This window comes from Macrotis lagotis, chromosome X (assembly GCF_037893015.1).
Source record: "Macrotis lagotis isolate mMagLag1 chromosome X, bilby.v1.9.chrom.fasta, whole genome shotgun sequence".
Lineage (NCBI taxonomy): Eukaryota > Metazoa > Chordata > Mammalia > Peramelemorphia > Peramelidae > Macrotis > Macrotis lagotis.
In genome coordinates this window covers 393,203,424-393,217,189 of record NC_133666.1, presented here as the reverse complement: position 1 = coordinate 393,217,189, position 13,766 = coordinate 393,203,424, and the positions used below count along the sequence as shown (strand labels likewise).

The 13,766-nt window shown below is 34.7% G+C and overlaps 1 protein-coding gene across 9 annotated transcripts in view; it reads right to left on the bottom strand.

Annotated features, from left to right (window-relative positions):
• Positions 1-13,766, bottom strand: part of PAG1 (phosphoprotein membrane anchor with glycosphingolipid microdomains 1) — a 224,886-nt gene that overhangs the window by 12,824 nt on the left and 198,296 nt on the right. For all 9 annotated transcript variants that reach the window (XM_074201516.1, XM_074201515.1, XM_074201514.1 and 6 more), the window contains one exon: positions 7,373-7,432. In XM_074201516.1, coding sequence (XP_074057617.1) covers positions 7,373-7,432 — 60 coding nt within the window. The remainder of the gene's footprint in view (positions 1-7,372; positions 7,433-13,766) is intronic.

Sequence of the window (13,766 nt, the reverse complement as noted above, 5' to 3'; positions counted from 1 at the left end):
AAAAATTTATTTTGAGGAGATATAAGTAGTGTTAGGACCTGTAATTATATCAGAGTAATATTTATGGGATGCATGCATATATGTAGGGTATCTTAATAAGTCAAGTGTTTATAGAATTATAATAAACAGAATGGTAGAATTGGAGGGTACTTTAGAGGTAACCTATCCTCATTTGTAATGCAGAGAGATAAAATTATTTTCCCTGGTTCACTCATTAAAGACATGCCAGAGCTGAGTCTGATTTTCAGATTCCTGCCTCCTTTTCTGTTTTATTATATCATAGTAACTCTCTTGTTTAGACATCTTTCCATTAAAATACAATTTTTACATACATGTAGATAGCTTTTTTCACAAAAGAAAAAATTTAAATAATTATGAACAATATAATTTGTCAGTTATTTCTAGTAAGAAAACAATTAAATTATAGGTTTACTTAAGTTAACAGAAGGATTTAAATTGTGGGGGGATACTGTAACATTAGATCACTGATCATAGAGTTGACATTTGGAAGGTTCCTCAGAATCTATCTAGTTCAACTCCAAACCTTACAGATAAGCAAACTGAAACTCAGAAAGTTTAAGTGAATTAGGATCAGACAGGCAGAAAAGAGCAGAATGGGTTTTTGAACCCAGTTTCTGTCTCCAAGTCAATCATTTTTCTACTCCAATATGCTTTCTCCCATAATTATTTGTAAATGTTTAAAATCATAACAATATCTTGCAAATGTGGAGTGATTTATGGTTACTTAGAGCTTTATATCTTAGTCTCCTAATAATATGAGGCAGGCACCGAGTTAATACTATTTTATATAGAAGATGAAATTGAAGCTTAAAGAGAGATTAAAAGACATCCAAGGTCATAGAGTGGGTAAATAGCAGGACCCAGGCTAGTAACGTCCAAGTCCAATATTCTTTTTACTACTTTATTTTTTATGACAAATGATTGCCAATGTTCAGAATGATAAAATTCTTCTAAGAATCAATTATATCAGGTCTGGGACCTAATTTAAAAAAAATCCCATCCTTAAACAAGGAAACATTTAAAAATGTAATTTTACAAAGTTAACAAGGTATAGATCTTCTACATATCTATGGAGATATATACATATACAGATATATGTATATTGGTGTTGTTCAGTCTTTCATTTATATCTGACTCTTTACAACCTGTGAGCTATACTGTCTGGCAAAGATTCTTGGCAAAGATACTGGAGTGGTTTGTCATTTTCTTCTCCAGGATATTAAGGCAAAAACAGAATTTAAATGACATGCTCAGGATTGCATAGGTAGTAAATATCTGAGTCTAGACTTGAACTCAGGTCTTCCTGACTCCAGGAAGATCCTCCTGACTCCAGACCCAGCACTCTATCCACTGAGTCACCTGTTTGCCTACATCTATGCAAATTCTATTGCATGTATATTCTATTTAATATACGTATATTCTATTTAATATATGCATATATCATCAATTTGTCATTTGATAAATGTATTTATACATGTGGTAGATGTATTTTATGCTTTTATATATATGTACATATATAGATAAATAACATGCACATATATGTATATGGACTTGGAGAGATGTAGATGCTGCTGAGCATACTGAGGCAGCATCTCTGAGATCCATTTATATATATAAATGAATTCAGATTATTGCAATATATCCGACTCTGGGTATTCAGAGACCTGAACCAAGTCTGAAACATCTGATTGTTCCTATCTCTTGTCATGTTTCCTTTTTGATATAGAGGACCTGGAATAATGAGTAAATAATAAAGCATTAGAAAAAACAAGAGCATCCATCAACAATAATAAAATATTCATTTGAAAACTACTCAAGAGAGCATCTACAGCAATAGATCCTCTAACTAGACTTGGATTTTAATGGAGGTTATGATACTATAAGACTTGGGCAGGACAATCACTGCACTCAGTTTCCTCATTTGCAAAAGTATAGTGTTGTTCTAAATGATATCAAGGACAACTAGGTGGCACAGTGGATCATGTCTTAACTGGAGTCAGGAAGATCTGAGTTCAAATGTGGCCTCAGACACTTACTAGCAGTGTGACCCTGGGTAAGTTACTTAACCCTGTTAGCCTTGGTTTTCTCATCTGTAAAATCTGGAGAAGGAAATGGCAAACCACTCCAGAATCTTTGGCTTATATACTCCAAATGGGTCATGAAGAGTCAGACATGACTGATATGACTTTAAATTCTATAATTCTAACTAAGAAAACCAAGCATAGCACTATTATTAAGTTATAGCCAAGAAAGAGCAAACTATATCCACTATTGTATGTGTTATGTAATTTTGAAAAGCAGCTGGGCAGTGAAGTAGATAGAGTGCTGAGCTTGGAGTCCAGAAGGCTTGAGTACAAATTCAACCTTGAGACCCAAGATGTTATTACTTAACTCTGTAATTATAGGTAAGTCACTTAATCTCTCTATGCTTCAGTTTTTCCATCTGTGAAATGTGAATAATGGCACTTCTTCCCTCCCCTAAGGTTGTTTTGATGATCAAATGCAATAATATACAGCAGTTAGCCCTGTGCCTGTCACACCATAAGCACTATAGAAATAATAAGCTATTATTATTATTTTTATTTTGTATTGGTTTCTTTTCATTTGTTATCAAAATTCTTATGTTATATGGTTTAAAGAATTATCTGTCTGTCTCTGGTACTCTTGAAAAGATATACATATCCAGGAAATTCCCTATGGTAATAGCAGGCTGCCATCCAAGAAAATATACTCAATCACATCCTTAACATTGTCTACCATGAATATCATCAGTAACTTAATTTCCTTTGGTAACAAGGGAATGGATGCTTTGTACTGATTAAAAATTGCTTCAGGTATTATGAGTCATGCTTGGACAGAAGTCAAAATATCCTTGATTACCTGGCATTCATTTTTGACATAGTAATTCATCCATTTCAAAAAATCCAGGAAAGAAATGAGCATGTTTTTCTGACAGATGCTCAGCTTCCTAATTGCCAAGGGATATTTTCTTTCCTCTCACATATCTCACACACTGTGGGTAAAATTTCCAGCTGGTCTAGAAGTCTTCTTAATGGAGGCTTGCTATTTGCTTATTGGTCATTGGCATTAAGCATGATTTGTTTCTAAAGGGATGTTGTCTCCTTGTCTAACAAGTATATAAGAGCCATGGAAATCTGGGAATGCACCTATAAAATTCCTAACTGTATGTATGACCTGGCAATTCTTTTTACTGCTTGGAGTCTGTTGCTTCATCTGTCAAATACAGAGACTTGATTAGATGAACTCTAATTTTCCTTATATTTACCAAATCTTATGATTTGATATGATTTTCTCCAGTACCACCCCCCTCCCCCTCAAAAAATTAACATGGCAAATTTGTAGAATATGTTGCTCTTAAAATAACAACTGATATTTATATATCACTTTAAGTTGGCAAATGCCTTACATTTACTATGTCTTTCTGAAGAGTAAGAATCATTATGTAATAATATCTTTAGGAATCTTGGAAGAAAGTGCTTCCTTACAAGAACCTTGTGATCTGAGTAGCACAAGTGTTAATATGCTCATTTTGAAGATGAAACTATAGAGATCATATGAATTACCAGATAACAGTTTATCTAAAAATATATGGAGATTTTATTGGTCTGCAAGCTCTGTATAATTCAAGCCTGTGATAGGCTAGTAAGGAAAAAAAGTGGTATAGTGTTAAGGAATATGAAGGAACATGCCCTTCATTTTAGGAAGGGCATTGCTAAATGACAAAGTCACCAGAAGAAAAAGGAAGATGATTCAAGACCTATGAAAATCAGTTGAATAAACTGGTGATATTTAACTTGGAGAAGAGGAAGTTTAGAAGGGCATAACTGTCTTCATGTATTTGACTGTCATACATTCTGTCTGGCCCCAAAGGGGAAAAGGAGCAACAATGAGAAGGAAATATCTAAAGAGACACAATTAGGTTTAATGTAAAGGAAAAAAACCTAACAGAATGATAAAAAAAATACAAAAGACAGCCTTCAAAGGGAGTAGATATCTTCTCCCTGGAGATTTTAGCATAATTTTGGATGACCACTTTTGGGGTTTGTTTCAGAGGGAAACATTGTTATTTATGGGTTAGACTGGATATCAGAGATTTTGTAATTATGTTATACTTAAAAAATTTTTAGATGAATTCATGGATTAGATCCATCATGGGTTTTTGGGGGAAATTAAGTAAGCCATTGCAATATTCTAAGCAGGGGAAAAATATGGTTAGACCTTTGCTTTAGGCATATTATTTTGGGAGCTAAGATCCCAATGGATGTTCTTTTAGAGCACCTGTTCATCCTTCCACTTTCTTGGAGAAGGGGATCTGGATCAGGGGAGGATTCAATTCTCTAGCAAACTTCCACTGGCACTAGTTGGATCCAAATGTCATTGGCTCAGCCAAGCCAGGAGGAAAGCATTTTGCTTGTCTGAGAAGACATTTTATAGGGAAGAATCCCCAGTATATTTCCCTTTCCCCTTCCCTCTAATTTGTTATCTCAGTACATTTTAGCCACATCTTCTCCAATAATTATACTCCTTGTTCCATTATGAGTTACTACTTAGCTTTTTATCTTTATTTTTCTCTATATTCAGCTTTCCTCATGCTTTGTCATAGTGCCAACATAATTTTGATGTCTAATTGGGATTGCTCCTGTTTTAATCTAAATCCATTTTTCTCTTTCCAGGAGAAAAACGTTTCTGTGTTCTCATTAAAAAACAAAATACATGCAAAGATCATCATTACTGTTAACTTTTGACCTCTCCCTTTTTTCTATGTAATTTTGAAATTTAAATGATAATAATTGGACATACTCTTCAAATAAATATCTAAAAATGCCAAAATTATTTCTTGGTTTGACATCTGTCTCTTAAGGACATGCAGTGCAGCAAAGGAAAACAGGAGAATGCTATGCTCATATTTACAACAGGAAGCATTCTTTTAATAATGATATTTCATATTTCTTTAGTGTCTTGAGGTTTGTAAATTACTTCAATACTTAACAAATTTAATTTGATCTTTATCACAATCATCTGAGAAAACTGAACTTCTGAAAAGTTAAGTGCTTTTCTTATGGTTATTTAAGCCAGGGTCAAATCTAAGTCTTCCTGACTCCAAGACCAAGATTCTTTCTTGTTACACCTTCACCTAAAAGGCTTCTGAACAACCCTTGCTTGGTAGGAACTATTGCAACATTCTGGAGAACTGATAATTGGTGGATGGGGAGAAAGCTGTCATGGGGGAAAAAACCAAACCAAACCAAACCAATGATGAAAAGTTACAGTGACTTCTGAGTGACAAAAGGAAGAGATAAAGGCAGCAGCAGCAGCAGCAAGAACTGAGCCTCAGGGAAGTGAGGGAGTCAGTCCCTTTTTAACTCTATTGGTCCTTTCACAGGGGGAACCAGTCTCCCTGACCACAATGACTCCTGCCTGCCCCACACTGTCTGCAATGTAGACAATTCCGTCACTATTCTCCTCTCGGCTCAGTTGGTATTGGGTCACTGAGCATCAAGTGGAGAAGGAGAGCAGCAGCTCCTACTGTTCTTCTACTCCTTCCCCTCCCAATCTCAAGGATCCTAAGCCTATTCTTTTCTCCAGAAGCTGTGCCAATGACCGATTTGAAAGTGAAGTACAGTGAATTGGAGTAGAATAAGGGCATATATGAATAAATGCTGTTAAAGATGGCTTTAAAGTCAAGAAGAAAGATGGGTTCCAGTTTAAGGCAAGACCTTACTTGATCAGCCCCCTTTCTGGCCTTCTCATTCTGTAATGATAAAAACTGAGGGGACCCAGAGAAAAAAATAAACCCAGAGGAGAAAGCTCTGTTAACAAATGTCTGACACATAATATCTGACACATAGTAGATGTTTGATAAATGTTAATTGACTGTCTACTTCTTGATGTTATTTGCTAGATATTCATCCTTCTCATATAAACTTAGGTATTCCCAAACAGAAGCAATCTCCTTTATACATCAAAATTATTTTAGCACTATGACAAAGCATGAGGAAAGCGGAATATAGACATTCATCTATTTCTTTTCTTTACTCTGTATTCTCTCTCATTATGATTCCCATAATTCAGTTATTATTCTTACAATGAAAATGTATTATTATTTGCAAGAGGATTATACTTGTTTGTTGGACTCCAGAGAACAGAACTAAAAATGATTAGAAATTGCAAGGAAGGAAATTTAGCAAAATTTACTAACAATAAGAACTACCTCTAGATCATCAAGACCCCTTCCCTGGACATCTCCTGATAACTACTTTTGGGGTATTATTTGGGTATTACTGCTTTTTTCTGGCCCATCTCTGAAGTGCCTACCAACTATGGGATTCGGGAATTCAGTAACCAGGCTTAAACCTCGTCTCTGCTAGCACTAACATATCATTTAATCTTTTAGGCCCTAAGTTTCATTGTTAGAAAAATGAGAGAGTTAAATCTTGATGGACACCTAATTTCCCCTAAAACAACAATGCTCTGATAATATCACAATATGTGGTCACGCAACCATTGACTACCTCTAGTTTTCACTCTCTTCTCCTCTGCTTTAGAGCAGCAGTGTCAAACTCAGAAACACTCAATAAGCTACACACAGGGATCCCTATAGGATACTTATTAACTGAGAAAATAAAATATTAACATAATCAAAGTTCGCCCCCATTTTATTTATTGTGTTAAATATTTTCCAATTATGTTTTAATCTGCTACTTCTTTACTGGGCCAAAAAGTGGGCAGCACATTTAACAAGTCTATTATATTTTATTATATTTATCCTTTTCCATGATTGTCTTCCAGGATGATTCTTTGATGTCATTAAGCCTTTTCCTGACAGGAATCTGATCACTATTTCCCTTCTTTCTTGTCCTGTTACTTGTCAGTCACTCCTGGTCATGATATATTTTTAACCCCAAAGCTCTATTTCTATGAACATTCTTAAGATGACATTTTGCAGGGGCGGCTAGGTGGAACAGTGGATAAAGCAGCGGCCTTGGAGTCAGGAGTACCTGGGTACAAATCTGGTCTCAGACACTTAATAATTACCTAGCTGTGTGGCCTTGGGCAAGCCACTTAACCCCATTTGCCTTGCAAAAAAAACCTAAAAAAAAAAGATGACATTTTGCCCAAGTAGATTAAAAAGAGTGACAAATTACAGGCACATACTTGGAGAAAATAGGAACTTGTGGATCATAGGAATTTATAATTAGTGAGGCTGTATTATGCTAATCTCTCTTTAGAGTGTAAGAGAATGTCTTTAGGGCATTTTGCTGTTTAATCTTCAAACTGTGCCAGACTACTAAATAACCTGTTTGTGGAATGAATGGTTGCAGAAACCTACCTCTTCTTCTGTAAGAGTTGGGTCTTCCTCTCGAGACTTGTAAGACAGTGAACTAAGTCTCTGTTTGAGAAAACAAATACATATCAAAATGAAATACTGTGAAACCTACAATTCAGTTTTCCCTTTGCATAAACAGTGGGATATTTTGTTCAAAAAATTTCTTTCACATTATCATAACAATTTTTTCAGATAAGCTACCAAAAGCTTAGGTTTGATAACTTGATCCTAAACAATAACTTCCAAAGGATGTAAAGAAATTGAGGACTTCAATAACTATTTGACATTAATAAATCTGCTCAGGTGAAACCTAGTAAAATCTTATTTATACTTTTATATGATAATAGGCTAAAATAATCTAATAAGAGAGGAAATTGTTTCAGTTACATTGCAATAAGTATAGCTGAAGGGAATAATCTTTTAAAAATACAATATTTCTTTAATAATTTTATGGAATTTTCATATCAGTTTCTTTAATTCAGAAAAATGTCAAGTCACTTATTATCTTTTCTTAGATCCATGAATAAAGAAATCATCTTCTCCATGTTTGAAAGGTAACCACATTGTGAGGGGCTACATGTTGACATATTAGGAATCCTTGACTCATGAACAGGATTAGACTGTTCTTGGTATCACAATCAAATATCAAGTCTCATCTGGATGAATTGGGTAGGAATTTTATTCTTTTATAGTGCGGATCGTGATGTGGGTGAAGCCTGAGCAGGGAGGTGATGTATTGAATAGCCTACAGGCCTGGAGTCTACACTCATAATCCTGAGTTCAACTCTGCTCTCAGACCCTTAGTAGCCTGAGCAAGTCATTTAACTCTGTTCACCTCAGTTTCCTCATCTGCAAAATGAGTTGGGGAAGGAAATACTACTCTAGTATATTTGCTAAGAAAACCCCAAATGGGGTCACAAAGAATCAGTCATGACTGAAAAGAATGGAACAAACAAGATCAGTGGAATGAGCCAGTTACTAAAAAGAAGTATGAGTTTAACAAACTTTAAAGAGGCAATAGCACCAAAAAAAAAAATTAGCACTTGTAACCAAAAGGAGGATCATTTTCTATTTACTGAGTAGAAAAGACTACTAGATTTTCCAGGCTTAATATGTATCAGACTGTTTCTATTTGATCCCACTGCTACATGACAGTTTTATTTTAGTAATAGTTGATGTTTATATTGCACATTTCAGTTTACAACATACTCTAGAAACATTTATATTAATTCATTTTCACAACAATCCCTGTTTTTTTTTTAGTACAAGCATTACTATTCTCATTTTACTAATAAGGAGATTGTACCAGAGAAGAGTCAAAGGCTGTAAAAATAAGATCAATCACATAAGTGTTATTTTACTCTATATGGAGGAAGATGAGAGACATTGGAGGATTCCAGGTTACATGGGATAATGAGCGTCATAGGGACAATGTCATTTTTGTAAAGCAACTAAATCTGAGTCTCAGTTTCCTCATCTATAAATGGGGTTAAAAATTCTCAATGCTACTTACCTCAGCAGGTTGTCTCAAGACTCAAATGAGAATGTATTAAAGGATATTGTTTGGTACAATATTATGTAGCATATGTCTGCATATGAATACACCATGTTGATGCAAGGACAAAAGCAAAGCAAAAAGGGGAGATTCATATACTTTATGAAATTTTGTTAAACAAAGGATACCCAATAAAATTCATGAGCTTGGGGCAAAAATATCTAGGTGAATAAAGACGTGAAAGAAAAAATCACTTTTATATTATTTCAAGAAGAGACTACAAAGCCATATACTAATAATAAAAATTTGGGCCTGTCACAAGAGAGTATTTTTTGCACAGTTAAAATCAGAGTTACTCAATGAACTACAGTTTGTATTACCTGGAAAAATAAAACTTATCAGATAATAGTTGACAATATAAAGTTCTTCATGATTTTTAAAAGATTTAGACTAAAAATCAATTACCATTTTTGGCTCCAGAATGGGTTAGACCTGTGTTTCAATGCATTATGCATGTACTTAGAGATGAATACTGGGAAGATATGATAAAGCTGTAGATTAAAAAGACTTTGATTCTGAAGACATTTTAATTAGATAAACACCTTTTCTGTGACACTTGGGGGACTGCATCTATCATCATCTGATTAATTCTTTAGAGCCTTAACCATTTCAGTCAATTTACAGTCCCTGGAGACAGAGTTTCATATAAGTGTGTCTATTAGATGGATACTTGGGAGAGTTAAACACAAAGGAATTATTTCTTAGTATTGATGATTAGGAAACATAATTCTTTTAAAGATTTCTTTCAACAAGCAAGAAGATAGGGTACTTGAATTTGTGTTTATGCTTATGAGTGTACTGGTCCTCCTTTCTTTCCTTTTTCCTGGGAAAGATGAATTGTGATTACATGATGTTTTTTCATTCCCTTTAAAGACTCTATCCTTGGCTCTGGGCTTTTTTTTTTTTTTTTTAACATTTTTAATCAATGACTTGAACACAGAGATAATATGCTTGTATTATCTTCAAATGACATTAAATGGATGAGGACAGATAACACATTGGATGCCTGGGATAGAATCCAAAAAAGGTCACAATAGGAAGAATGATGAGATTTAAGAAATAAAATAAAATTTAATAGGGGAAAAAATACAAAGTTATACACTCCAGTTCAAAAAAATCTACTTTCACAAGTACAAGATGAGGGACAACAATTCTTTGGGAAAATATAATAGGAAGCTTTAGAGCCTAGCTCAGAGGAGGTACTTAATAAATATTGATTGCTGATTGATTTTAATATGAATCAAAGTAGTGTATCAAAGTTATACTATAGCAGGTAATGCTACCCCTATGCATCACAAAAAGAGGCACAGTGGGCTTCTGTTCTTGTCATTATGAAACTGGAATATAGTGTCCATTTCTGGGCATCATATATTAAGACAGAGATAGACCAGCTGAGGCAGAAGTGGACAATAACAATAGGAAAATGAGAGAACTGGAGATTATGCAAGGAATGGTTTTGAAGGAATTGGGATGGTTAGCTTAGAGAAAAGAACAGTTAAAGGAGATAGGAAAGTCATCTTTAAGTAAATGAAGAGTTGTCATACTGAAGAGAACTATTTTGGAGAACTAGGAGCAATGGGTGTAAATTATGAAGAAATCTTGTGATGTGCTCTTTCTCCCTGGAGGTTTTTGAGAGACTGAATCATCACTTGGTTGATATGTTGTATAAAAGGTTCTTGTTCAGGTACATATTTCTTTTGAGTTCCTTTCAAACTCTTAAGATTTTTTGTATCATGGCAAATGTTCTTTTTTATAAAAAAATATATTTCAATTTTCCCCAGTTACAACACATAAAAACAACTTTTAACAATTAAAAAAATTGAGTTCCAAATTCTCTCCCTCTTCCCTGAGATGGTAAGCAATCTGATATACATTATACATGCTTAATCATGCAAAATACATTTCCACAACAGTCATGTTGTGAAAATCCTCCCTCCCCCAAAAATCCCATGGAAAAAATAAATTGAAAACCAGTATGCTTTGATCTGCATTCAATCTCCATCAGTTCTTTCTCTGGAGGTAGATGTTATTTTTCATCATGAGTCCTTTGGAATTAATTTGGATAATTAATTGTATTGTTGAAAATAGTTAAGTCATTTATAGTAGAAAGTATGATATCATTATTGTTGTGTACAATGTTCTGTTCACTTTACATAAGTATGTGTAAGTCTTTCCAGGTTTTCATGGAAGAAGTTCTTAAAACATATTTTGGGGAAAAGTCTAAGGTCCCAAAGTTTATGTAAGTGAGTAAATAGATATGATGTTACACATTTAAAATCCTAATCCTACTCTTGTTGCCTCAACTCAACATGGAGGTTATTCTAGGTTCTCAACAATCATGCAGTCTGATTGCAGGCATCCTTTAGGGTTCTTTCCTGGGCTATTTTTATACTAATTCACTTGGTGATCTCATCAGCTTTCATGGATTTGATGATCATCTCCATGCTGATGATTCTCAAATCTATCTTTCTTGTGCCAACCACTTTGCTGACCTCCAATCTCATATCTCCAACTGCCTTTCAGATATCTTGAACTGGATGTCTGGTAGACATTTTAAACTCAGTATCTCCAAAACAGAATTTATCTTTTTTTTCTAGAAACTTCCTCTCTCCCCCCTCCTCCCCACTTTCTGTATTACTGTAGAGGGTATAGAGGGCAACACCATCTTCCCAGTCTCTCAGACTTACAACCTAGGAGTCATCCTGCACTCCTCACTACCTCCCAAACCCCTTTCCCCATCCAATCTGTTGCCAGGGCCCTTTACTTTCACCTTTCCCATATAATTAGTTTCTCTTCTGACACTGCTAGGACTCTAGGGCAGGGTCCATCACCTCATACATAGACAACTGCAATAGCCTGCTGGTGAATCTATCTGCCTTCACTTTTCCTATTCCAATCTGTTCTCTATTCAGCCACCAAAGCGATATCATTAAATGCAAGTCAAATCATATACAGCACCCCATCCCTCTTACTTAACAAACTCCAGTTGCTTCCTAAAGTCTCCAAAAGTAAAGTCACAATATTCTATTTGGCATTCAAAGACCTTTATAATTTTTGCCACTCATGTGCTTCTTACTCCACAACAGCATTCTTCAATCCAATGACAGTGACTTCTTAACTGTTCCTTGAACAAGACTCCATCTCTTAATTCTGGGCATTTTCTCTGCCTCTCATGCTTGGAATGCTCATCTGCTCTGACTACTGACCTTCCGGGCTGCCTTTACATCCCAACTAAAATCTCACTTTCTAAGGAAAGCTTTCCTTAATCCCTCTTAATTCTAGTGCTTTCCCCCCCCCTATTTTTTAACCATATAAAGTTTGCTTTGCATATATTTGTTTAAATGTTGTCTTCCTCAGAGTGTAAATTACTTAAGGGCAGGGATGTTCTTTTGTATCCTTTTTGTATTTCCTGGTGCTTAGTAAGGAATCTAATAAATGTGTTTTGATTATTGAATAAGTCATTGGAGCATAAATCCTGTCAAGCTCTATCATGTTTGAAAGGCTTTGATCATGACCTCAGTAATAGGGACCAACCTTGATAGGCAGGCTGTTTGTCAATGACTTTTTTGGCCATTGCAACTCCAAAAAAAAAAAAAAAAGGAAAAGAATTGGTCCTATGAGTTCTGTTGTTACTTCTGTAGTAGCATAGACAAAGTTACTGCAAACGGTGGCAGGTGCTAAGAATCACACATCGATTGATTTTAATTTGACGGTTGGTACTCTGAATGTGAGATCCTTGTCCAATGACCAAGAAGTGGGCATATTGTTAAAGCAGCTGTCATATTAATCTTCTGCATTCTTGCCACAAGAAAAGCAAAAAAGCAAAAAAAAAGCAAAAAAAAGGATGAAATTGTAGGTAAATGAAAGACTGGCTTACAGGTATTCCTTGGAGAAGCAAAGAAATGAATTGGCTGAATGGGATTTATTGTATGCCAACAGGCAACAAGAAACATTACTTCATGGGATATTTAGGCATGAGGTATAACACAAAGTGGAAAAATTCTTTAAAATATCACCAATCCATACATCAAAATTATACAAGATTCACTAGAACTTATAACAACAGAAATATCCCCATTCAATGATATTCATAAAAACATTAGGCAAGACACACAACATGGAGATGTATGATTGCCAAAGGTATTCATCACTGTTATCCAGGATATTCAGCAGAGAGTTCAGGATGAGGAAATATTCCCAGGGGATGGTGAGGTCCTCAAACATCTAATAAGTAAAGTGTCATATATACTCTGTGTCTTCTGGTGTAGTAAGATTTGTGGAGGTAGGAGGGAAGGTCCCCATTCCCATAGTCTACACCCCACTCCCACCCCATCAACAAACCATCAACTTATCAAGATCCATGGGAACCTGGGGGATAAGCTCACCAATAGCTTGAGGACACTGCCACTATTTATTGTAGTATTTTTTTATATTTCTTAACAATTGGTGCTACCATTTTTATTAGATTTGTATTTTTCTTTAAATGTCACTGGTAAAGTTTTTGAGTATTGTGTTACTTACTCCATTTCCATCATAAGCTCCTGTGATATCTATCAAGTGATTTTACATAACTCAATGATTTTGGGGAATGCATATCAAGTTATAGCAGTACTAACTGTATATTTAAAATGTATTTTTCTTATTAAAACTGGACCACTTGGAGGAGGAAAGAATATATAGCATTTAATTTTTTAAACTGAATTTTTAAAATACTGGGAATTATTTAAAGCATGAATTGTTACTATGTGGAGCTATCATACCTAGTTGTCTACTCATATTAATATTTATACATAAAATTAATTTGGACTATAAGATTTATTATTCTAATTTGTATATCTATGA